The sequence below is a fragment of the Anguilla rostrata genome, chromosome 2 (assembly GCF_018555375.3).
Source record: "Anguilla rostrata isolate EN2019 chromosome 2, ASM1855537v3, whole genome shotgun sequence".
Taxonomy (NCBI): domain Eukaryota; kingdom Metazoa; phylum Chordata; class Actinopteri; order Anguilliformes; family Anguillidae; genus Anguilla; species Anguilla rostrata.
Window position 1 is genome coordinate 5,524,146 of NC_057934.1, and position 27,054 is coordinate 5,551,199.

At 46.8% G+C, this 27,054-nt stretch overlaps 1 protein-coding gene across 1 annotated transcript; it reads right to left on the bottom strand.

Moving 5' to 3' along the window:
- Nucleotides 1–649: 649 nt before the first annotated feature.
- Nucleotides 650–26,471, bottom strand: ppp3r1b (protein phosphatase 3 (formerly 2B), regulatory s1ubunit B, alpha isoform, b). Its single transcript, XM_064316596.1, has 6 exons — nucleotides 26,211–26,471; nucleotides 13,441–13,480; nucleotides 5,582–5,758; nucleotides 4,143–4,202; nucleotides 3,712–3,896; nucleotides 650–3,280 (listed from the first exon to the last, which is right to left on the bottom strand). The coding sequence occupies exons 1-6, from the start codon at nucleotides 26,211–26,213 to the stop codon at nucleotides 3,233–3,235; spliced, it is 513 nt and encodes a 170-aa protein (XP_064172666.1). The 5' UTR covers nucleotides 26,214–26,471; the 3' UTR covers nucleotides 650–3,232.
- Between the last annotated feature and the right edge of the window lie 583 nt (nucleotides 26,472–27,054).

Genomic DNA, 27,054 nt, shown 5'->3' on the forward strand with positions numbered 1-27,054 from the left:
TATCACAAAATTTCTAAAGTACAAATACGTCTCAGTATCTTTCACACATCTACACTTCATTACAAAATCAGATTTGACCTAATCTTTAGTACACACAAATCAGATGAGCTTCTCAAAACCTTTTTTTGTTGTTGTATGCAAGTATAGATAATATATACTCGGGTTTAAAGTAGTTAGTAGTCTGTTTTGCAGGACACTCACTCAGCGTCAGAGAGTTCAGGCCTGGGTTAAACCTCACGCCCCCTAATGAGGCTGGCTGCCCAGCCGAAATGCACAGACCCACTTGATTGCAAACCAGATGTCAAATCCTCCCGCCCAGCCGTTTTTTCATCAATGTGGGGGAATTGTTCAGTACGCAGGGCTCCCAAAGTAATAGCTGGAAAGCTCATCCGCAGCCTGCTAGCCAGCACTCTCCGATAGAGACACTCTAACATGTTTCATTCATATATTTCTGGGCGATTTACGATACTCAGTATAAATGTTACCCTTCCACGTATTTTGCCAGAGTAAGCTACTTCGCAGTGGACTGCTTCAGTAAATATTCAGCTGTATAAAAGGACAGTGCGCAAACAAATGTAAACTGTGCGAGGCACGGCGTTTGAAAAATGCTTTAAATGTAAATGCTATTTATCTGGACACAAAACTCCAATTACAAGTTTCAAATAGTTTATTTTTCATTTTCATACAGTATGAAGTTTTCATTAGTTCTCACAGCATATGATGCAGCATGCAAAGAAGGTAAAAGGAAATGAAACGGAAAAAAAAAACCGAACCTAAAACATTCAGTGTGACTGTTTTACCTGCCCCGCCCCCTGCCCTGCCCAGCCCAGCCCAGCCCCGCCCCCCATTCCAACACACACACTCCCAAAACAACTTACAAACATAAAAACCCATTCCTCCAAAAGAAAAGACTGATGGTACTAAGAGAGCCTAGTCAGCCTAGACAACGCAGTAACTACAGAAAGGATAGCGCTGCAACTACATGTTTATAACAAATACTTCTGTACAAAAAAAAGTAAAAATATCACAAAATGGTTTCCCCTTGAAGCAGAGCACATGGCAGTCTACACTGGAACAGATATGAAACTTTGCCAGATTTTAAGCAATGCACTGATCCAGAAGATTCTTTAAAAAAAAAAAAAAAACTTACATGTAGTGGAGTCTCATATATATAATTTTCAATCATATTTATATTTTAACATTTACCAAAGTTTGGCAACATCCTTATAAGTCGTTATTCTTTTTTTATTAATATTCTATATTATAGTATATTAACATTACAATTCATATGTAAACAAGAGGAACATTTCAAAAAGTGGATCTTCATGCAATAAGGAAAAAAAAAACAAACAAAAAAAAAAAAAAAAAAACCCCATGTCATGCAAGCACATCGAAGCCTCAGGCCTCCAGGACATACGAGCCAAGGTCGTGCAGCACTCGTTTTTTTTATTTATTTTCAAAAACGTTTTTATTTAATTTTTTATTTTTTATTTATTTTTTTATATATTTTTTCGAAGAACAGCCAGGACTGGAGGATGCTTATATGGTCCTGCGCCTCTTGACGGAACGCTGAGCAAACCGGTTCGAGCAAAAGCGGAACTGTGCAACGAGCCGGCCGGATTTCGGAAAACCAAGGAAGCTATTCTCAAGACGTCGCAGTTTTTTAATATATATATTTTTTTTTTTATCGTTTTTTCGTGTATTTATTTTCTCTTACAAACCTCTAGCGCCTCCCTCAAGACAAATCGCACTCAAAAGAAGAAAAACTTTAAGGTGGTGAGTGGAGACAAAAATATCAGTCGGTGCACAACTTCAACCCCGCTAAATGTATTCAAAATGGCGCAAATCTACCATAACGCGTTAAGAGCAAATCTATTAGCTAAAGTGAACTCCAAATACAGGGCACTATTAAGTAGCAACTTGGAGGCATAGATATACCCAAATTAAAACTTTCCTCCTGATTAAAAACTGAACTCAACAAAATGTATCCCTCATTTGCCTAATATACATATATCTGGTAACAAAAACGACCCTTTCAACGCTGCCTGCAGTAAAGTTGGTTATTTAACACTAAAGCAAGATGCACTTCTCGCCTATAATCACGCAATTTAAACTATCCATATAATTTTTTTTTCAGTTATTGCATATTATATTATTCCATTGTTAGAGTAATTTGTTTTTTTACCTTAACAGCTGTTTAAAAGGTAATAAAATACAAAATATATTAACATGTTCCAACAGATTTGAATAGAAACATTCCACCATGAAAAATGAAATGTACTTGTGTTGGGGGATAGTCTTGAATGGATGCAAATGTTCACAAAGTTACTATGGTAACGCAAAGACCTGCCTTTATAGTAAACCTCAAGTTTTTATGCGCAAAATCACGATAGCTTCTAATTCTACTCTGCCGTATTTCAGTAATCAAGACGAGGGACAGAACAGCCCCCTGACAATATAAACATTATAAATAAAACGTACAATCCCCTTGCTACAAAAACAGAAAAAAAAACAACAAACCAACAATATATATTTCTTTGCGGTATACCTGTATGTGATCGAAGCTAAATTGTTTCATTGGAACTGATTCACGATACAAAGAGAGAGAGAAAGAAAGATAGGACTCTGTCAGACTCGTAGAAAGAATATTGTGCAGGATCAATCATGCAGTGCTTTGTGTTCTAGAATTCTCCGGAACTTGAAAGGATGGTCGGTCGTCACAAGTTCAACTGTTTTTTTATTCCTCCAGATGTTTTGATTGGCACTTCATACTCTACTTTTGCGTTGTACTGAAATCAAGTATATTTAGATACACCTCAGCTAACTACACATTCCCCCTTTTACATATACTTCCTTGTTTAAAAAAAAAAAAAAAAAGTCAACACCAAAATAAATATAAAAAATAACAAAACAAAAAAAAAAAAAAAAACAAAAAAATTGAAACTGAAACAAAAGCGACACTCCGACCGTCTTCCCTTCCTCCACCAAACTGAGATGCTCGTTCGACAAGGAAAGCTGTCCTTCAGGCTTTTAAAGTGCTACACTGGGTTATTGACAGGATCAAGTTCAATAACACTTAAAAGTTGGCTTCGCGAGGCTTGTGTTGGAAAAAGGTGGCTTCACAGAGAAAATACTGCCATTTAAATACACAGAGAGCAATGCTGGACATCTTGAGCAGATCTTCAGAGACGGAGAAGAAAGCAGAAGTGTTTCGAGGAGTTCGCCTGCATGGTCACACGTCCACAACCATTTTTTTGTGTATGTCTAGGCCACCTACAACCTGGTGGAGGGGGAAAAAAGTGCTTTATCTATCAAGTGTTCAAAAAAGGAGAAAAAAAAAAAATCTTGAAGTCTTGTTTATCGCTGTTAGCATAGTAGTATAAGCTGACTGGCTGGAACCCGTGCATACCTGTAACCGCCCCAAAAGCTTATTCAAGCAGTGTCCGACAGTTATCATGTGGATTTTTATTTTTTATTTTTTGTATACACCTATAAAATAGGCATCATTTTATCTTAATTTGGACATCCAAACACAACCTTGTCGGCCATTTTAATACTTAGGCAAAAAAAAAAAACAGTTATTAGTGTATAAGTGTTTTACTGTTTACTTTAGTATTAGTGTTCTTTGCCAGACAACCTGTCTATTCAAGGACAGAGAGATGTACACACACACACACACACACACACCTGCCCGACTCTGACTTTACTTACCGCGCAGAATTCTTCGAAGGATATTCTCCCGTCGCCGTCCTTGTCCGCGTTGATTATGGTTTTGTCGACTATCTGCTGGAGCTGGGTGTCTTTGAGGTTGTTCCCCACCATCATCTTCAGCACCTGGAACAGCTCCCCGTTGGAGATGTAGCCGTCCTTGTCCATGTCGTAGATGCGGAAGGCGACTGCGGAGACAGCGCGGAAGGGACGACGGTCACGGCTTGGCGTCGCGGCAGTGAAATCGTGCTAACGAAACGCGCCGCAAACCCGAACTCACTGAATGCAAGCTCCACCATTTTAAATTTACAGACTGTTAGACCACAGACTGAGGAGGTGAAGAGGGCCTGGACTCAAGGGGAGAAAACTAGATTCCCCCAATGTTTCGGGAACGGAATGGCACTTGTAGACTTTTTTGGGAAAATTTTACTTACACCGCAACTTCTGTTCCTTGTCGCCTTTGACGCTGAACTGCGAGACACCTTCGATAAATTCTTTGAGGGAGAAAAAAACAAGGAAAATTTGTGCAATTTTAGGTCAATGCTGGACAGCATAAAACATAAATGAATAAATAAGTTAATCGTGGTCAAGGTTGGCATCAGTCAGAACAAAAAGTACATTTATAAATCCCCACATAACTTTATGGCCATTTTTCAGTTCATTAATTGAATTTCCTGTGATTTCCTTAACTGACCTCAACCCTGGTTACAGTTGAACACATCAGGCTATCCTTAGTTAGACATTTTTACCATGGGTCCTGTGACACATTATCTGCACTTAACTCCAGCGTTTTTAATGGCAGAGTGATGCTGACAAACTCACTTCCCCTAAGAGAATAATACCTTTTACATTAATTGCTACATTGCCTTGAATGAACCCTTCGCAACCGCCATAATACATGGCGTATTAGCGAGAGAGAGAGAGAGAAAAAAAGGCCACCTAGAAAATCCAAAGCTAATGGTTGACGTGTGATTTCACACAGAACGATTCCAAAGTAGCGTTCCTAATGAGGAACTACAGTGGGATGCAAAGTGTCGCTCTTCAGGAAATGAACTTTCCGTATGTTCTCAACCACGCTGTCAACGAGCCAATGGGAGAGGGAAGCCCAGAAAGATACCGATAGCATAGCCGGCTATCCGCTAACGCTACAAAGGAAAGCGCTGGATGCAAATGCGGAGTTGGCTCAGAACATACAGATTATGGACAAAGCCCGGACGTTAACCGTTTGAAAAAAAACGACAAAACAAGGAACATTTTGGATGACGGTCCAGATGACGTGAGATCTGAAGGGACTTAGAAGCAGGTGAAAAATAAATGAACCAGGAAAACATGCCAAGACGATTCCTAAAAAATCTACACGGGCATGCAAATGCCCACAACCCAGACAGATACAGATGCTTATCCAGTTGACATTCATTTGGTGTGTGTCATGCCCTTATCTATCCTAGAAACTCCCTCCACTGGAGACTCAGTGTTTGTTTATATCCTTTTGTTAAACTGCGTTTTCTCACGTAGAAAGAAATCTGTGCAGCCCTTCACACCAACATGTATGTTATAGGAGAAACATGCACATGTGTAGACAATCTTTAAAAACACATCTTTGGCTGCAATTACAATAAAATCATGAAGAAAAAAAAAAATTATGACTCAATACCGATGCAACAATATGATAAATTATTGGAGCCTGTTTTATGCGTGATGAAAAGAGATGGGGGATATGCACGTGTATAAGCCCAAACACTTAGCAACTACATAAATAAACACACGAGTATGACTCGACTAAAGCTAAAGTGTAGCAGGCACAATTTAAAACTCAGTTTGGCAACTGCCATCTAATTCCCAGCGGGGTTTAAGCAGAATCGTGGGGTCTTACCTTTAAAGTCGACCTCCCCGTTGCCGTCCGTGTCGAATATGTCGATGACTCGCTGCACGAGGGGGTTCTGCTGCAGCTCGGGCAGCGACATGAACTCCTCCACGCTCAAGGAGCCCGAGTTATCAAGGTCGAGCTTCTTAAATCTTTTACCTAGCCTCTTAATCTCATCAGCATCGACTGCAACAGAGGAGAGAGAGAGAGAGAGAGGGAGGGAGGGAAGGAGGGAGGGGGAGAGAAAGAGAGCCACAGAGAGGAAGAATGTTATCGAACATTAAGTCGCACGGCCGCAACATGACCTTGCACACGCAGTCTGGTTCCCCGGGGCTAGCCGGCCCCGCCCGTCTCCTCCCCGCGGGACTCGAAGGCGGGCCGTTTGACCCGAGAGAGGGTCCCCGTCACCCCCGGGGGGGGGGCACTTACACGTGCAGTGGGGTCTGCTGGACGCCATTGGGAGAGAGAGTTAGCATGCCCGGCCGCAGGCTAACCCGGCTGGACTAGCGCGCCGCGGTGTAGCGGTGCAGCGGCGGCGGCGGCGTTTCCCTAATGCGGCGCTGTTAGCCGCCGGCGACAGAGGAGCCCGCCGCTGAGTGACAGGGAGCCCTAAGCTCATTCACACGGTCACATGACCGCTCCCTTCCACCCTCCGCGACACACTAATCACCCCACCTCTTACGAGTCTTACGGCTATTAATCTTTACACTGGCCTGGAGAGAGAGAGAGAGAGAATGAGTGACGGAGAGAGAGAGAAATAACACAGCTATCCTGTCAATAAAAAGGAAGTGGCTCCTCCTCCTCCTGTGTGCAATTTAAGGTGTCTGCAATACAAAAAATAATAACTAAATAAAAAAGCCTATCCTTTGCCTTTGAAGTACCAGCAGCTGTCATAGCAGAGTTTCACCACTAGAGGTGCAGTGCACTGTCCGCGCGAGTGCCAGAACACCGTAACAAAGCTAAAACCGCGCAAAGCCAGGTCCCCCATTACGCAACGTCGACAGAAGAATTCCTCAGGTGCGTGCGAATAAACAGCCGCGCGCGGGCAAGAGCGAACAGAGGGCCGCCGAACGTGGCCCGCTTCCATAACGGGAGCGTTGACGACCGGCCGGCAAACACAAACAGTTCCCCGTCGCCATGACTTCCTGTCGAGGCCTAGAGGAGCCGGCGCTCAGCCTGAGGCCTGCGGCGCAGGCTGGGTCACTCACGGAAGGGCGTGTGCGTTAGGAGCCGCTGGGCGGCGGACCTGGAGCGCGGGTAGGCCCGACTCCAGACCGTGCCAGGACAGACTGTGGCTAAACAGGGCTGTAGTCACATGGGATTACAGAACTTCACTGCTCACTGGTGACCCCTGCTGGTGGACCGGGTCCCTGCAGGTCCACCGGTTAAGCAGCGCAGGACTCACGGCTGTGTGTGCCGTACTGGTGACACGAGAAGCTGCGGCTGACATCACAGGCTTGACTGCTCCTCTCCCGTATCAGAGATTTCAACCCCGATACATCAACGAGGAACCAATCACAAGAAGACAGAAATCGCTTGTGCAGACAACGTTTTGTTTCATCGTCACCAACTTGACTAAATAAGGAGAAAAAATGTTTCTGAGGTAAAATACCAGATCACTGATGATAATCATTTTAATTTTAAAAAAATACAAAACCGTAGGCACAAAGCAAGCAGGCGACAAAATATGCAGACGCCTACAGAAGTGGTTTCAGTTCACATTCATCTCGGATGCTAATTGTACTCTAGGAACCGAACCGACGGCCACTACTTCAGCTGAAAAAAAAAAGAAAAAAGAAAAAAAAAAAGGGAAATCCATTTTCTAAAGATGCTGGAGCACTTCAAATTTACCCAACGCCGTTGCCAGGCAACAGGCACTTATATAGGGAGCAGCACACATCTCGCTACACACAAGGGCCTCATTGTATGGAAACGGGTTAATGATAAACCCGCCTTTCGCACCCTCAGACTCCCTCAGAAAACCCACGCGTGAGCCTCGCTGCCTTTCCAGGCGCACGTAAGGTTTCTGTCATGCGCCGTGATTACGAGCAGCAGCAGTCTGTCTGTCTGTCTCCGTTCCAAACGGGTCGTCTTGGCCACGGGGACGGGGACGAGGACGAGAGAGAGAGAGAGAGAGAGAGAGGGGGACTCTCTCTCCTGTATTTTTACACCCTGCTTCATGCCAGGCGTGTGACGTTCACCTGAAGCGGTATTCCCGCGCCTCCGGGGTTCGATTCGACTTAAACAAGACTAGGAAACCTAGAATACGGCTGGACCTAACACACGTGACCCGGCCGACCAATGGTGTACCTTCATAACTCGGCCGACCAATGGTGTAACTTCATCACTCAGTCACTCAGTCAGTCACAGACATTTGAGTTTGTAGGGCTGGCCCCGCTGTTGCGGTCCAGCCAAAAACACGCTCCAGCTCGTTTGGGCACAAAGTGACATCATTTAGCAGCAGCTGCATTAAGAGCAGCAACAAAGATAATTTATCAAAACAAGACACTCCACTCCCCGGGAAGTCTCGCTGCAGATCTTAATATTCGTTATCACACAGGCTCACCGGCCAACGGGCTCACATTAAAGCTTCAAACTCGGACAGACCTCCGTGTACAAGGTGGCACAAGGAGCCAGGATGCACTGCATAGCTACTGCAGCACACCACCAGCGAGATCTGAGCAAATCTCCCCTCAATGTTATAACAAAAACAGGACACGTTCTCATTTTGTAACTGTGTGCTGCTAACATACACATTTTCTTATTCACATGAGGGGATCGCATCGAGCGTTTCAGGCGGCTGAGAGGCGATCACATCGAGTGTTTCAGGCGGTCATGTGACCCTGGAATAGCACGCTTCCCTGATATTCAGCTCATTAGAGCCCCCGCGTCGGGCCTGCGCTGCCCGGACCTTCCGGAAGGCTGCGGAAAGCTGAGCGCGAGCTTCAGGAGGAAAACCCTGCGCCTTTGCCCCGCTGGCATTGGGGGCGGGAGGTGCGGGATGGGGGGGGGGGTCTGTGCATCTCCGCACTAATGAACCCGCCCCCGTCCCCACGGCTCCACACCGCAGTGCTGTCTCATTAAAATATACGCGGCACGTGTTAGGCCCAGGGGGGAGGGGGGAGAGATACCCCACAACCTCACCGCTGCTGCTGCCCTGTGCCCCCCCCCCAAGGGGACAACCCCTAGCAACAAGGAAACCTTGCTAACGGACGACGGCTATTTTGGGAGACTGCAGACGGTCTCGGGCGCTGGCTGGGTTACTGAACGAGCAGCCCGATCACGTTACCGCACCTCAGAGAGAGAGAGGGAGGGAGGGAGGGAGGGAGAGAGAGAGAGAGAGAGAGAGAGAGAGAGAGAGAGAGAGAGAGGGAGAGAGAGAGCAAAAGAGACAGATAGAGAGACACAGGCAGAGAGAGACACACAGAGACAGACAGTGAGAGAGAGAGAGAGAGGAGAAGAAGGGGAGAGAGAGAGAGAGAGAGAGAGAGAGAGAGAGAGGGAGGGAGAGAGAGAGAGTTCCATCTCTGAAGTTAAATGCTTCAGTGTGTGCCTCAGGCCAAATGGAGGCTGCGTTGCCCATTTGCCCGAACTCCACTCTGTTCCAAACGGGGTTTCCCCTCTGAGAGCGAGAGGCTGCCTTGTAAATGTTGTAAACGGACTCATTTGATTACAGAGTCAATTCGGCACTTTTATCAATTATTTATTACGCTACCAGGCCGGATAATAAAAAAAGCGATCGGCGATATAAGGTTTCACGGAGGGAGGGGTGGGGGGGTGGCGGGGTGGAGTATCCCGGCGCGTCTGACGCTCGTGTATCGGAGCGGACGCGCGCTGTGTAAAGGGCGTGTGGAGGGCGGGGCTGCGGGGAGGCGGGGGCGGGGCTCGTGTCAGGGTTTGCGTTGGGGTTTGCCCGTCACTCAACGTCAGCAGTTTCATTTCATGATCTGATCATCCGTGTCCCCGCCCACAATGCAGTGAGTGGTGTGTGTGAGTGTGTGTCTGTGCGCATGTGTCTGTCTGTATGTGCGTACGTGTATGTGTGTGTGTGCGTGTTTGGTGGCGTGTGTGTGTGTGTTTGGTGGCGTGTGTGTGTGTGTGTGTGTGTGTGTGTGTGTGTGTTTGGTGGCGTGTGTGTGTGTGTGTGTGTGTGTGTGTGTTTGGTGGCATGTGTGTGTGCCTGTGTGTGTGTGTGTGTGTGAGACAGCATTATGAGCATGCACTCAGGCAGTATTATGTTGCAACGTGACGCTTGGCTGCCAAGCCCTCATAAAACGCTCACTGTTGTGCCCGGGATTCTCTGGAATCCCAAAACCACATCCCTCTCTGCCGCCCAAACCAACACAAAGAGGGATTTTCCTAAACCCCGGCCCTCGCTTATCACACTTCATCTTTTTCCACTAGAATTACCAGGAAGGACGGGTTCCACACGAGCACGAAGCAAATGCCGGCGGCGGACATCTTGGCTCTGCAGTGTCTCCGGGTGAGCGCAGCACGCTCGTAAACACACCCGCCGCGCGGCGCTAAGCTACCGTTCTGACGACGCTGCGGCTGAACGTGGCGTCTCCGCTCGGTCGATCGAAGCCGCACAGCTCGGCAGACGGCGGTGCTGACCGACAGGGACACCCCCTCCCCCCCCCCCACACCCAAGACCCCCGCCGCCCCATTACAAGCACACTGGCAAGTGTAACAGAGCACACTCTGCCCCATTACAAGCACACCGGGGAGTGAGTGTAACAGAGCTACATGCTGCCCCATTACAAGCACACGGGGGGGTGTAACAGAGCACACTCTGCCCCATTACAAGCACACCTGTGAGTGAGTGTAACAGAGCACACTCTGCCCCATTACAAGCACACCGGGGGGTGTAACAGAGCACACTCTGCCCCATTACAAGCACACCGGTGAGTGAGTGTAACAGAGCACACTCTGCCCCATTACAAGCACACCTGTGAGTGAGTGTAACAGAGCACACACTGCCCCATTACAAGCACACCGGTGAGTGAGTGTAACAGAGCACACTCTGCCCCATTACAAGCACACCGGTGAGTGAGTGTAACAGAGCACACTCTGCCCCATTACAAGCCCACCGGGGGGTGTAACAGAGCACACTCTGCCCCATTACAAGCACACCGGTGAGTGAGTGTAACAGAGCACACTCTGCCCCATTACAAGCACACCGGTGAGTGAGTGTAACAGAGCACACTCTGCCCCATTACAAGCACACCGGTGAGTGAGTGTAACAGAGCACACTCTGCCCCATTACAAGCACACCGGTGAGTGAGTGTAACAGAGCACACTCTGCCCCATTACAAGCACACCGGTGAGTGAGTGTAACAGAGCACACTCTGCCCCATTACAAGCACACCGGTGAGTGAGTGTAACAGAGCACACTCTGCCCCGTTACAAGCACACCTGTGAGTGAGTGTAACAGAGCACACTCTGCCCCATTACAAGCACACGGGGGGTGTAACAGAGCACACTCTGCCCCATTACAAGCACACCGGTGAGTGAGTGTAACAGAGCACACTCTGCCCCATTACAAGCACACCTGTGAGTGAGTGTAACAGAGCTACACGCTGCCCCATTACAAGCACACCGGTGAGTGAGTGTAACAGAGCACACACTGCCCCATTACAAGCACACCGGGGGGTGAGTGTAACAGAGCACACTCTGCCCCATTACAAGCCCACCGGTGAGTGAGTGTAACAGAGCACACTCTGCCCCATTACAAGCACACCGGTGAGTGAGTGTAACAGAGCACACTCTGCCCCATTACAAGCACACCGGGGAGTGTAACAGAACACCGATCCAGAAGGGGGGGACTCCACAGAGCCTGCCGCCGAGAACGGGGTCATGTGTTTAAGGCCGTCCGTCTTCCTGACGGGGAGAACAGCTGCCCCTCCAGGAGGTGGGGGGGGGGGGGCAGAGGGGCTCAAAATACCACTTATTGGGAAGGGGGAGAGGGGAGTGTTCAGATAGCGTGCGGCCCCTGGACGGGGGTCCGTCAGGGCCACACACACACACACCTGTTTACCTCCTGCAGGCCCTGCAGGTGTACGACCCGGAAGTGAATTTCTACCACCGGAGGCTGTGCAAATACACTGCGTGTGGGTCAAGGGTCAGAGGTCAAGACCCGTTTGTCAAACGAACATCAAGTTGCCGGGATTCAACGGCAGGCTGCAAAAGCAGCGTTCAAAGAGCAGCGTTCAAAGAGCAGCATTCAAAGAGCAGCATTCAAAGAGCAGCGGTTTCTTCACACTCAGACTCAAAAAGCCAACCTCCCTGGGCTCATGAAGTCAGTTCCGAGAACCTAAAACAGAAAGGCGAAGAGACTGGCGTCTTTCCAAAGGGCGCAATCAGTAACACGACACCATCCCAGTCACCGCAACGCACACAGACGCAGGCACAGGCAGCGCCCTCCAAACCGCCCCAAACGTGACTCACGCGGGCCCAGAAGAGCCCGTCTGTCTCTCCAGCAGAGGACAGGGGCGTTACGAATCACAGGGATGTCCCAGGACGTGTGTCCCCCCCCCCCCCCCAGTTCCTCAAGGGGGGGTTTCATGGCTTATTATTCGGACGGAAAGAGTTTCTGAGCCCTGGCAACCTTCGCGGGCCAGTCCCACGAGCGAATCCCCTTCAGGAGGGAATTCCCCCAGGCTAAGGTTAGCCCGTCCAGCTGGGACAGGAGAGGGGAGGAGGAGGGGGAGGAGGAGGAGGAGGAGGGGGGAGAGCAGCTTTAAATGCTGATGAAGCAATCCCCCTATGCTGAGGGTGCCTGGATGAGGCAACAGACCGGTGAGAAGGCCACACGGCTCCTAAAAATACCCCGGGGGGGCCCTGCCGGCCCCGGGCCTGACCTTTCTGCCGCAGGACACTCCTTTTAGCCGAGCCGGCCGCCAACGTTTCTTCCCGTCTCCGAGTGGCGACGGCGAGATCGGGTCACGCCGCGCCCCCGTTCTGCTCGCGTGCTCGCGGCCGGCCCTGTTCTCCCGCCGCCCCCCTCCCTACACCCCCCCACCCCCCTCCCCCCAGACCACGCAAAAGCTCCTCTACCAGAACTACTGAACAAACTTTCTGTACCCCCCCCATGCAAAAGCTCCTCTACCAGAACTACTGAACAAACTTTCTGTACCCCCCATGCAAAAGCTCCTCTACCAGAACTACTGAACAAACTTTCTGTACCCCCCATCAAAAGCCCCTCTCGCAGAACTACTGAACAAACTTTCTGTACCCCCATGCAAAGCTCCTCTACCAGAACTACTGAACAAACTTTCTGTACCCCCCATTCAAAAGCCCCTCTCGCAGAACTACTGAACAAACTTTCTGTACCCCCCCATTCAAAAGCCCCTCTCGCAGAACTACTGAACAAACTTCTGTACCCCCCATGCAAAAGCTCCTCTACCAGAACTACTGAACAAACTCGCTTTCCCCCACCCATGCAAAAGCTCCCATCACAGAACTACTGAACAAACTTTCTGTACCCCCCCATTCAAAAGCCCCTCTCGCAGAACTACCGAACAAACTTACCCATAAGCACTTTTTTTTTTGTTCTGATTCAGTCTTGGTGTTGAACCAATCAGCTAAAGGCCTCCAATATTAGCTGAAGATGATGTGCTCTAGACTAGCTCTACTCTTTCCTTTTAACTATTTCATATTGCACATCAAGTGTGTTAAAACATACAAATCAAATTAGTTTAAACAAAAAAACATGGAAAAATACTCATTTGTGGCAGCAAAGCTGTAAAGGCCACAGAGGCCCAGCCACAGCTCTTCATATAGTTACTAAGCCTGCATTAGAATAAAACAGAACAAAACAGCATAAATAAACACCTGAAGTAAGTGAGAAAATTAAAGAATATACTCACAGTGCGAGCACATCTCCAAGGGATAACTCGATTCATTTCCCTGCAAAGAAAGAACAGTTACACTCAGGTTAGCACACAATCCTGTCACAGAGCTCACACAAGCAAAGAAACCAGCAAGTACTGTCATCCCACTGCATGCAACAACACTCAGACAACAGACTGCAGGTGAAGGGGGTATAAAAGAGGACAACAGAAGACATCATTTTCTATTATGCATGAAAACAACCGGACAGTGCTAGATTTGGGGGCCGGTGCAGGGAAACGAGGGTGACTCCGCTGTCCCGCTGCCTCTCAGAGGGGCGCGGGTAATTTGGGAGGGAACACACACCACCGGGGAGAGACGGGGCACCTCCAACCGTCCCGGAGAGGCTCCCGGACGTCCTAAAAAACCGGAGGAAGCCTGGGATGGCTGATGACATCACGCACAGCGCTAGGCTACCCTACTTGAGCAAGCGTTTAGGCCCCGCCTCTCCCCTCTCTCTGCACGACCCCATTGGCTGCCGTGCTTCCCTGCAATTTTTGAGTTTGGAAGGGCGAGAGGAGGAAAGGACCACATTTCAAGAAGCCCCCCACCACCACCCCCGCCCCCGCCCCCCGCCCCCTCTCTGCAAACGAGGCCAGCCGACTCCTGAAATATCTGAGTAAAGTAGCACAGAGCCCAGAGCTGGGAGCGCTGCTCCCCCGCTGCCGAGCCTGTGGGGCGCCGCCCACATCTCGCGTTCGTGCCTGTCGGTCCCCCCGGATTCAACACCTGATGAATTGTGTGGTTTGATGTTTTTTTGTGTGGCTAATCTTTCTAACTAGGAAAAGTTTGGTTCTCTACTTCAGACGTAACTGACATTAAACACACCGTCTCATTACACTGCTTATGCCAGGGAAACTCAAATCTGGTCCTGGAGGTCAGTAGCGTTGCTGGTTTTCTTTTCGACTTGATGGTTAACTGATCAATTAAAGCCACTGATTGGCCAGAGATTTAACTGACCTGGTGTTCCAGGTTTAAAGCAGTCCTGATTAGAGGTGAAGAATGGAAACCCCGAGTACAACTGGCCAGATTTGCTAACCCCTGGCTTATACAGTGACAGTCCCACTTGAATAGAGTCCCAAAAAATAACTAGTTGAGAGACTAGTCTCTAAAATCTCTCTATTAAGGTTCAGCCTGTCGTTAGTTCAAAGCAGAATGTATATATTGTAATAACGATGATGTTTACACACAGTAGTTACTGCATGTAACAGGTTCAGTCATTAGACTGACTGGTGTGAGAGTCAATGAAAAGTGCATCATGTGCCACTACAAAAAAATCTTTTTTTTTTCCATACGTCATCTCACAACCCTGCTGAACCCATCCAGCAACCCACCTCAACACCTCCCCACAAGGCACCAGTGGGATCCTAAATCCTTGGTTTTTAAACCGCTGGTGCTGGGGAGTGCTGGGACATTAGCTGACGCTAATGCTCGTTAGCGTTCGCACTTCTGTGGTCGTTCGGTCGATTTGGGTTTTCTCCCCAGCGCACCTCGAGGCAGTCACAAGCGCCCCAGCGGAGACGGAGTTAGAAACAGTCCAGACCTCCAAACAACTTCTCCCAGGCCTTTTAATAATACCGTCATTCTCAGAGGAGGATTCTGGGTAATTTTCCTTCAGCTCTCGGGGGTTAACGGCGAACACTACCACGGTGATGTCATCGGTTGTAAGACTGCCAGGTTACACGATGCCCATATTCGCAGAAAACTGAACTGAGAGTCGTTCAACGCACATTAAAACTAATAAAGGGAAAAAAGGACGAGATATCACGATAAACTTATAATCTAATATAAACAACTGCAGCGTCTTTTTTCTGAAGACCATTTTAATTCTGTAAGCAGCCTAGATCACTCCACAAAACAGACTCATTACACGCATCCACTGTTTGAAGGAGGATGAGATAAGATGACAAAGAAATTAATTTATTAGAAACAATCCCCTCCCCATCACTTTTTCTGAAGAGCATTTTAATTGGACAATTTAATCACGGAACTGAGAGGAAACCCCAGATTGCCAGTTCCCTCCGCCAACGTCTGCTTTTCACTGTGAACAAATACGCACAGAAATTACACGTATTTTTACTGGAAGCCGTTATGAATAAAACTGCTTTCGTTTGCGGTCATGTTTAACGTTTGAGGAAGTCCAGAGCCCACACAAGGTGACTGTTTGATCTGTCTCAGGTTTGAAATGTTTACTTAAAAAAAAAATACATTTTAATGTTGTTTGCTGTACAAAGTGCAGCTCTTTTTCAGACATCTAAAGAGAATAAAAAAGTCAAAACAAAATTGCAACAGCAGCTACTTTGTTTTTAACATTAAGTATGTTTGAGTTTAACTAGGCCCCCGAGACACCTGAAATGGCGCTCACTGGGGAATTATGGGTAAAGGCTTGTGCGCTTCACATGAAGCACATGCAAATGAATACAACCAAGAGACATATATGCACCTTGCAGGAACTTATGAAACTGTCTTGAATCAGTGATCCTGTAAATGGTGTGGGGACCCTACCTTTCAGACACACGCACAGAAAAATCCATGTAAATCTCTCACATATCAGTAACGAAGCTGTCAGTTTGGGCCCAGAGAAACCCACGCATAAGCCATTAGGCGAAAAGCTGCCTCGCTAACCGCTAGCACTTAGCGCCGATGCAGGTCGATATCCACACTGCGACGCACGGGGCCCTGCTCCGAGCCCTGTGAAAGCTACCTAACAAAAAATTCCAGAACATTCTCCAGGGGGGCTCGTGTATAGGGCAGACCTGCATGGGCTTGTTTCAAACCAAACCAAATACCTGCCTTTACCTGGCTGTGTGATCACGCACTAGTAAAAGAACAAAGGAGCAAGTTTTTCTTTTTCTTTTTTTAAAAAGAAAAACTGATGTAAACGCTGGTAGAAAAAAACAAGTACATCGTGTTGCATGTTGCAACCCTTCCTTGTCTTTCCATGATACCATAACCCCGTAAGACCACAAATGTGTGAATTAATACATAAATGCAATGTTTCATTCATTTCATTCGAGAATATGTGATTAGAGTGTTCTTAACTGAACATTCTAATGCTGATGTCACAATCACTGCAGGTAACTGAAAGCAAAAGAGTTCTAGAACACTGACTGAATTTTGAACATTCCAAAAAACCTACTCTTCAAAGGGTTAATTATGAATCAGAATAGCTTTCTGCTCCGAATATGTGCCTTCCAGCAGAAAAAAACCAAGATGGAGCTTTGCTTTGGCCCCGATGCTTCGCGGTGATCTATAATTCAGACGTATCCCATTCTGTTCAAGTGTGCGAAGACCCCTTACGATAATTCAGCATATGCGCGGCGGTCATGAATTATGAAGCGCGTGCATCGCAGACGGACAGCGACGGCAGAAGGGAGCCGAAGTCAGCTCCGCGAATCTGGGGCGCGCGCGGAGGGAGTGCAGGCGTGGTGACGTTCGGCCCGTCAGGAGACGCCCAGAACTCAAAACAGCGGCGGAGACCGACCCGCTGTGCGTATGAAATACGATGGGGCCGAATCACACGCTCGCTGCTTCACACCGGGCCCGGCAGGTGCAGGATGGGCGCCTCCCCTCTATAGCCGGGTTCCTCCCGAGATTTCTTCCCATCGGGGGCGAGGGGAGGGAGGGGGGTTTTCTCGCTACTGTTTTGAGGGTTTTTCTCCCCCCACTGGGAGTTTTTTTTACCTCATGTGCCTGCTATTCGAGGGTTCAGGCCATAAGACTGTAGAAAAAAATATGAACTAAGTCGCTGTGACGTCACCATGGGCTTGGTGAAAAGAGATGATTTCATTTGAACTTGCAGGGTGGCACAAAACGCAAGCATGCAGGAGATGCAAGTTGTCTGTGAGAGACGACCAAGCACACAGAGGAGCGAGGCACTGAGACTGACAAGCAAGTGCCTATGAAGCGCTGACAAAGGCCCTGGGTCTCTTACTCCAGCCAATAAGAGGGCTTTTGTTCCAGCGTGGAGTCTATAAGGGCTTGTCTCTCTGTAAACTGCATCTGTTCGAGTGCTGGTGCTGTCTGTACCAAATGGCTCGGATAGGATAGTAGCTCATCTCACTCTGTGCTGTACGACTAAGCAATAATTCGCTTCTGCAAATAATCGCGTCTGTATCGCGGACACAATCACGGCTGCAGGGGTGTTGTTTGGGACAAGGCAAAGCGGAGTACCAGCAACACCCCGTAGCTGTGACTGCATTCACGATACAGCACAGCCACCACTGCCACACTGCTTTAATAAAGCGGTTACAACATATAGAAACAATTAACAGATTCCACAATATTAATCAATTTGTAATATTATTCATAAGCGACGGTTTTGTGTGAGCACTGATGCTGTTGACGAACAGGTGGCTTGGTTAACTGTTACTGTATTGGATTTACAATAACTGTAGAACGCAGCCTCATACAATCAGGATCCGGCATCAAAACACCACGTTTTATATTGCCGGTTCTTGGCAAGAAAACTGACTGCAAGCAAAGACCCACATCACAGGCATCCCAGCATTCCTTGCAGCATATAAAGGGACTGCAGTCCGCGGCTCGGACCGCTGTTTGACCACTACGTACACTGCGACACAACACCGGTTTTCTTGGCAGGAGAATTCGGCCCGAGAAGTGATCCTCCCACCCGCAGCCAATGGCAGCTGCAGGTTTGGGCTCAGCAGACAGGAAATCAATCTTTCAGCAAAGGAAATGATGACATCAGAAAAATATGATGTCATAACCTATGCATAATTGCCCAATTCTCCATATGCAACTGACCCATTCAAAACCAGGAAAGAGCGAGGCTGTCCTTATAACCAGATATTATTGGACGCATTCATCAGATGCATTCGAAAATGTTTAATCACAAAACAAGTCAAATTAAAAATGAAATCAGTCACATTTGCAAAATACTATACAGAAAAACCATGATGTAAACTAAAAAATAAAAGGCTAAACACCCATATTACAACTTTTTTTTTTTTTTTAGGTTTTAAATAAAATGCTGATCTGGTTACAAGCCCAAACAGTCATAACAAACAGAGCACAGTGATGCCACAAAGATAACATACTGCATAATAAACCACAGGATATTCTACCAGTCTAATCTCATGCTATTTTCAAACCCTAGTCAAGTAATAATTTCATGCTGCAGCACTGTGCCATTTGACTAAGCGTCAGGCCAGAACTGAAGGGACTGACAGTAAAATTATTTTTACTGCACCATCATCTCTCGATATATCATGATCCAAAGATCTAAATCCGCAGCTCCATATAAAATAATATAGCTCACAAACTGTGACGTTTTAACTTTGTCGTACAGGTATAGCTCTTGATTTAAATGCAGCTGAACTCCAGTGTTTGCCCTCTGCAATGTGTCAGAAAGGGTGTGTCGCAAAAGGCAAAGATTTTGTACTGTGGACTGACAGGTCAAAATTGCACGTTTGTTGTTACAAAAACCTGTCCATAGGCCCGTTAGAAAAAAACATTTAGCTACCGTAAGTGTCTTGATGTGCTATATCGGATCCAGCAGTTCGTTTCTCATTTTGTTTTGCAGAGAACGTGAAACTCCTTGAGGGAGAACCCGCTCACCTTTTAGCGAGAAGGGTTATTTTAAGCGCAGCGATGGCCCAGAGGTCACCAAGGATTAGCTTTGCATATCCACGTAGCACGTGAAACTTCCTTCAACCAGCAAAATAATCTTGCGCCTATTTTATTTTATTTACATTTTCCTTCCCAGTGTCCTTACACCGTCTTTCTCTCATCACGCCGATCCAAAGGTGACACTCGCGGTCAAAACCTGAAGCGTCACAGCAAGCGCTCGCCTGTGTGAAAGCACGGCTGACCATCTAGACAACGTCGCACGCTGCTTTAAATTTAGACACCACGGATAATGAATTAAGGTAAAGGGGGATTGGAGGTTTAGGATTACCCTCAACTAAATGTAAGGACAGGTCACACACACACTTCAAGAAACCCTGGCTCTTCTCACCAACAAAGCAGAGGCCTTAAAACATTTTTTGAAAGCAGGAAAACCTTCTTTACAAAAAAATCAAGAGAACGATTGCAAAAAATGAAAAGATCTGTTTTTCTATAATCAAAAAAATGCACTGCTAATCCAATTAGAGTGCATCCTAGTTTTGACCTTTCGATGATCCACTGTACTGTCACGTGTTGGCCGTGTTGGAAACAAACATCCCTGCGAGACCTAAAATTAACATGAACTGCGTTTCCTCTGTTAAAATGCTCTGCTTCCTGACGGTCACACGTTGTGTTGCACATCAGTTTGTTCCTTTCAATAACGCGGGCCTAGATCAGGAGTAAAAGCCTTGCAAAAGCGGCCTCTACCTCTTCATCACATCAGGACAGGCCAATGCAAACACACCAGCGGTCAGGGCCAAGCAGCAAAATGAGCAAAGATGAAGATGAAGAATGCACACGAGAGAACCTGAAGGCACCAGCTACTACAAACGGCTTCTATATTCCCGTCCTGAGTTCCTCTGTCGGATTTGAATCTTCGACACACCACACAGAACCTGCAGTAATCACCTCAGCTTCCTTTCATAATTTATTTATTATTATTTTCTGAGAATCGACCCGGTTCACGTAGAACTGGGCGCCCAGCCCTGTTCCTGGAGCCCGACTCCAGTCTTTAACAAAGCACACCTCACTCGACAGACGCACATCCCCTTGAGCTACCAATTAGCAGAATCAGGTGTGCCATATAGGGGCTGAAATGAACACTTGCAGGACAGGAGATGTCCCTCCAGCCAAGTGGAATTATTTTAACAAGACATATTAAAAGTTGATCAATTCAAAGTTGCTCATTTTAATGTTTAATCGAGAGTAAGCTGGGATGGAAAGGGCAACTGGAGGCTTCAGGCCACAGAAAATACTAACGCAGTGAATCAGCCCAGAAACGAAATTAGCCTTGCGGTTCCCAACCCTCTTCCTAGAGTCTTCACCTATCCTGTCCCGTAGGTTTTCACTCCAATTTTAACAGAGCACACCTCATTCAACAGCTAGAGATCACACTAAGCAGCAAATTCGTAGAATCAGGTGTGTCAACCTAGGGCTGAAATGAGAACCTAAGTTGACACACCTGGGGAACAGGGTTCGGAACCACTGGCCTATATGAACTACAACACAAGCAGCAATTGGCTACAATTTTGCACAGAACCATCAACTGCCAAAAATAATGGAGCTTTTTCTTTTTTTTTTAATAATAAAAAATCAGCATGCAAGAGGGTCCAGTTCACTTAATTTGAAGTGGCAAATTGGCAGTTTTCTTAAACCATGTCCCGTTTCGGAGGAGAACATTAAAAAACAATGCTTAGTTACGTGCGGTGACACCAGTGCAGCTGTAACCGAGTGGATAGTGTAACAGAGAGAGTCAGCGCCTGCAAAACGACACCAGGCGTCTGCTCCGAGCGAAGGCTCGAACCCGCTTCCTCGAGAGCTCCTGGGCGGAGCCCTGGTGTCAATCAAACGTCAGCCAGCGCGCTCAGCTTCTGCGCTGCCACTCTGCAATCTGCCATGTTGTTCTACTCCCGAAAAATATATTTGCTCACATGACATCGCATTCCTCCCGACAACAGGATCCTGGTCATAATTACCTGGCGGCTCTTCCTCTAACCTGAGGAGGAAACCGGGCCTATTAATGGGACTAGACACCTTATCCCCTGCATTGAAAGGTATGCTAAATCAAGCACCTGTATAGCCCTATGGCCAACACTGAAGATCGCTGTATAAACCAACGTGCTGTTCCGATGTCCTGGTCTTTCCACTATTTAAAAAAAGAAAATAACCAAAAATACATTTAAATATACAAAAGCTTACGTAACATTGGCTTTTATCAGGGAACGGTGTGAGGGAGCACTGTATTTTTTATTTTTTATTTTTTAAGAGCACAGTAGCTCTTCAGCTTGTCAGTTTCACGCAGCTGTTCTCGAGTGAAAATGCAAACACTTCAGAAACGAGAAGCCTCTGAAGGATCAGAAGAAGCTCTTCAGTTCGGTTCAAGCCATAAAATGCAAATCGGCCGTCGTCCAACACAGCATCCACAAAACGAAGACATCCCGCTGCGTCGCTAAGAAGGCAGGCTAGCGGAAAACACTGAAGGTGAAACGGGAGGCTGTTACGTGAATGTGTGAAAATGGTTTTTCCCAGTTGTGAAGCAAGTCCCTGTATTCCTCGGAAAAGCCTGGCCTTTCCAATTCACTCGTGTGTGCACATGTCCTGGTAAAAACAATAAATTAATTTAAAAAATAATAATAATTTCTGTACAAACAACAAGGGACAAACAGGCTACCAGGTGCTAATCTTATCACAATGTAATGTTTTTAAAAAAGCATGCTACATACATGGTCCTGAAAAGAGGAGCCAAAATGTTCTGAATACCCATGACCACTGCGAAAATAACACACTGAAATCTTTCAGCAGCCCTGGATCTTCACTCAAGAGTTGGAATGGGAACATTAAAGTCACAAAGTAGTTCAAACATACAGTATATCAGAAGCAGGGTTGAGGGGTTGGGCTTGTAACTTAAGACTGCAGATCTGATTATCTTGGCTTCACAGCAGGGCTAAGGAGTTGGGTTCGTAACTTAAAAGACTACGGATTTGATTATCTTGCTGCAGCACCCTTACATAAGGTGGCTACTTAATCTGCTACTTAAACTGCTGCAGGAAAAACCGATAAAGATGTAAATAATGTACCTTTTGTGAGTAAGAACTAGCTCCGGATAAGGACCTTCCGCTCGGCAATAAATCATGGAAGGCAAAATGTTGCCAAAGGCTTAGAGGCTATACTCAACATTAACTCACGAGCACGTTCATGAAACTGCACTGCTTCGATGACGACCATTAAAATACAACAGCTAGGGGAGTTCTGTGTGATAATAAGATGACACCTAAAGAGAGCTGTTACCACTGACACAGACAGCCACTTCCCTTCTGCAGCCACGGAAGAGCGGGGCCCCACTAAGAGAACGTGGAGCTACCATGCTACCATGAGCTACCATGCGCTGTCAATCATTGAACCGCCTAAGCAAATTAAAAGGGTTTGCGCTGCACGATGAAACGCACCGATTGGTTCAAATCAGCGAGTCACCAATGGAAAGATGGTGGCTCCACCTCCACCCATACGTGTTTCACAAAGCCCCATTCAGTACTTCTTTGACATCTTCAAGGCCAATGATATAACAACAAACTCTGACTGTGTTTTTTAATTGTGGAATTGTAAGCTGCACCTTCGCTAACACCAGACCTAGTTTGTGTAGGTACTTACATTGTGTTTTACCGACATAGCCACATTTGGAATAGACTGGACTTAGTTGGGGCAAAGACAAATTATTTTGAGACACAAATGTCAACATTAATATTTTTGTGCAATAATAGTAAGTCAGGCTTTGCTTGCTTTTTTAGGACCAACGGTACAGAGAATCTCTAAATTTCATATCATATGGATAGGGGATACTCTTTATTTGACCAGCTGCACCAACTTGTCCTCATAACATCAAGATCAAGCAGCCAGTATATTCCAAAGGCTCCAACTAATAAATACAGTTTGTACGCTTAGTGGCTAGCGAATTAGCTTCTACATCAATCCTTTACAACCGAGAGATCAGAATACACCGCCAATATACATTTTAGCTTTGCTTATCGAGTAGCAAAATGGGTGGCCCTCACACTGACCTGCAGAACCAGGAGATACAACAATAGCGCCAACATATTTTAGTGTGAATAACATTAGCTTGCATATACACATGTGTCACACACTGTCCGGTACATAATATCATATTGTGTTACAGCATATGCACCTGCAAGCAAGCTTCTCTGGTTTTGTGTCACAGTTACTACTGGGCCACACATTCCCTGTAAAAAAAAAACCTAAAAGCACCATGTTGCAAAGGCTTCTGGGATATCATAAACAAGCCCCCTTCCCTGATGTGTAAATGCTGCACAAGTGGTGAAAAATCTCCTGTCAGATAGCGGGGGGGGAGGGTAGCCTAAAAACGAAAATCATACAGCTTCCTGCTCCAGATACCGAGTTTCAGCGGCAGAAGCACTTCAGGAGGAGAGCGCTGCGGAGCGGATCGGGGCACCTCCAGAGTGAGTCAGGCGGCGGGTGGGTGTAGAGACGAGAGACTGCCCGCCCTCTCCGGGACAGCTCCCAGCAGTCACGACATGCCGTCCGGGGGGATGAGATATCGGGCGGCCTGACACCGACTAATCCCAGTCCGTGCGCGTCTTCAAACACGACCACTCCGCCGTTACATAAAAAGCAATCGATAGCGACGTCGCCCGGGCCGACTCGCGTACAGTAAACGCGTATGCAAACCACACCCGCCCCCCACCTCCACACACACACACACACACACACAGACACACTCACACACACACTCACAACGGCTGAGATTTCCCAGGGGGGTTCCTTCCCCTCACCACAGGAACTAGTCCCTTTGCTGTGTTCATCAGACGTGAAAAACGGACACTTTCACACAAAACGCACGCAGCCAGATGCAAGCCGGGTGTGTTAAGACAAGACTAGTGAAGCACAACGGCAAGCACACGAGCTTCGCACACCAACACCAGTCTCATGGTAAAATGAAAGCAAATTCTGTGCACTACTCTTCACAAAGCAGTCCATTCCAAAATAATTTGGGAGAATTCTTGCGTACAAGATTATTTTCTTACAGGCATTTGAGGGTACAGATCAAATTCTAGTACCACCACACCACACTACTCAAATTAACACAGATGATAATAACTCCTTGAGCATTGCAGCAAAAGCTCCGTATTTATCCGAGGGTGGGGGGGGGTTGCAGTTAATCAAATCCATAGTCCAAGAAGCACACTGCAGACAGCATCAAGGACCTCAAGCTGATCTCAACCAGACCACTTCTCAGACCCGTCTACACGCAATTTCTAGGCTCTCACAGGTATGAACCACATTCTCCACTTCCCAAACCTGTGAAAGCACTTTGCCCATTGGCTTACTATTAGCCTATCAAAACAACAATATCTCCAAAATGGTTATCTTCTATTTATGAGCTACCCATGTAACAGCAGCTGGCCAGCTACCACGCAGAAAAGGGAGTGGAGGGCAGGGGAGGGAGGAGGGGGTTGGCCGGTGGATTTCAAGAGACGATTTCAGCGGAGCATTCTGGGAGAGACCGAGGAGGATAGAATGACAGCTTAGCTACACGGAGGATTACGGTGAACTGTGCAGGGTATACCTTTATTTCTGCGAGATGATATACGGTCATGCACTTGGAGAAAACAATCAAGTGCAATAAGGTTTGGGGGGAGGGGATGATTGAAAATATCCCGCGAGAAGAAGGGCGAGAATGTTTGCTGAAAAAAAGGAAGTGGTTTTTGTGTGTGTGGAGAGGAGGAGAGTCATGCCCAAGCGCCAAGACGTCTTTTTTATTATTTACAAGCACAATACAGGCTCGCTACCACACATCCGTGCAAACCGTAGCCTCTTCCCCGAACTGCTTTTAAACCATGGGATTCCTATACGCACCACCCCCTGAAAATCGCTAGTGCTTCCAATCACTACGGTATCTACTTTTAACCTGTCAACATGCACAGGCCCACACAACCCAGTAATTGTGTTCGTTTCAACTCACTGTATCACATAACGCAGACCGACATGAATATTATCCACACGCAGCGTCCGTATGGAATACGAAATGAACGAGAAGAAAAATCGTGGGCGAAATTTCAGAACCCGTTATAGTAGACCGAAAAAATGACGGACACCCATACCACTATAGCAGCTGCTGACAAAACCACTAACGTTAGCCATCAACAATTTTTAATTAAAATTATTTACTTGATTCGTGGGAAGCCCCGTCCACAGCCTACCGCATTGGCTACATGTGCTTGCTTGACGATGTGCTACTCGATTCACTCTCCCATAACGATAGCAGGGAAATTCATAGCCTAGTTTTTATTGGGAGAGATATGAACCTCGCCCGCGTCTTAAAACGAGGTCGGAAATTGTAGCAACTAGTATGCTTTATCAGTTAGCTACGCTAGTTAGGCTGTATCGCTTTATAGCCTAGTATCTGTCGCTGTGGTCACTGTTAATCATGCGTCCACGTAAACATTAGATTGCTTATTTTCTAATGGCGGCAGTCTTCGGAGACACGTTGGACATATTTCATTTCCCCCAAATGCTTAAAAATCATTGTAAGCCATATAGGCTACTGGTGGCAGAATCCACGACTCGTACAGTAATCAATCGATTTGAGTTGCACGGCTTTGCTCGTGAATTAACTAAACCAGCTTCCCACCTACTAATGTTGCCTACAGTGTGGCTTGTTAGCGATACGATGTTTCAGTTTTCCAGCAAGCGCCATTAGTAGCCAGTTAGCTTGCTGGTTCAAATATAAGAGTACAGTCTGTATATTCGCAGTTTTTTCATAGCTAGTACGTAAGACTGGAACGCTTGCAAGGTAGCGACCAGGAACAGTATAGGCTACTGGGCCACGTTAGCATGCTTATTTATTGGATCAATGCAGAAATAAAATACAGTTAGGAATTCATCTCCGTTTTCACCCACGGCTGTGTGGTTTCATTTCTGTTGACAACTCAAGACATTACGTGGTGTACCAAATTGGCTAAACTGGCCGCCCGTCTTGCTGTAAATGCGCATTGTGAGAGGTCGTGTAGCGCTAGCCCAACACATTCGATTAAGCGCAGACGTACTTCAATACACTGTAGCTAACTGGAAAAATTGTACTGCTTACCATTCTGTCGGTAGGGCGTCTTCTCCCGGTAGTATAGCACTAATGAAACTGCAATGGGAAACGACGTGCAATCACTGCGGTGCTGTGTTTTATCAAAAAATGATTGCAAGCAAATCTGTAGTCGTGATATTTTGAGTCGCGTTGCTTTCGCTGGCGCTCTCGTTCCTTTTCGACTGATGACGGATTCACTGCAGTGGCTGCGCGCGGACCCACAGGGAGGGGAGCAGGAGTGGAGGAGGTTGTGTTGGTGTAGCGAGAGGTTGAAAGGGGAGTAGGGGGAGGTGCAACAGTACAGTACATCCGGGAACTCCTCTCTCTCTCTCTCGCTTTATTTTTTCAGTGTGCTCATGCATACCGATGAATGCAACGGCATACATTCAATACAATTTAAATACGTTATCTTCAAGCCGCAGCTTGAAGGTTACCCTCTGTCAACTTTGGAATTAGTCATGTCATTAATTAAAATCAGCGTGGTTGAACGTGCAGCCTGAGATATAAGTTTACTGGTAGCACACGACACGTAGGCTAGTGGACATCCTTAAGATTGCGTCTTAATGGGATGAGGTGCCAATAAGATTCATGTGATACCTCATAACAAGAAGGCTAAAGCTAACGCAGGATTGTGTAACATGTGTGCTGACATTGTAATAGGCCATTAAATCATATGGTATACAGTAGAGTTATGGAAATTGCAGTTAAGATGTTTGAAGATTAAAATTTCCCCAAATAACTGTTTACATGGGGAAAAGCAACCAGATTTATTGGGCAAAAATATTATTCCGGTTGGTTGAATGAGTGCAAAATGGCTTGGATTTGAAAACTAACAATTTGAGGGTAATGGTAA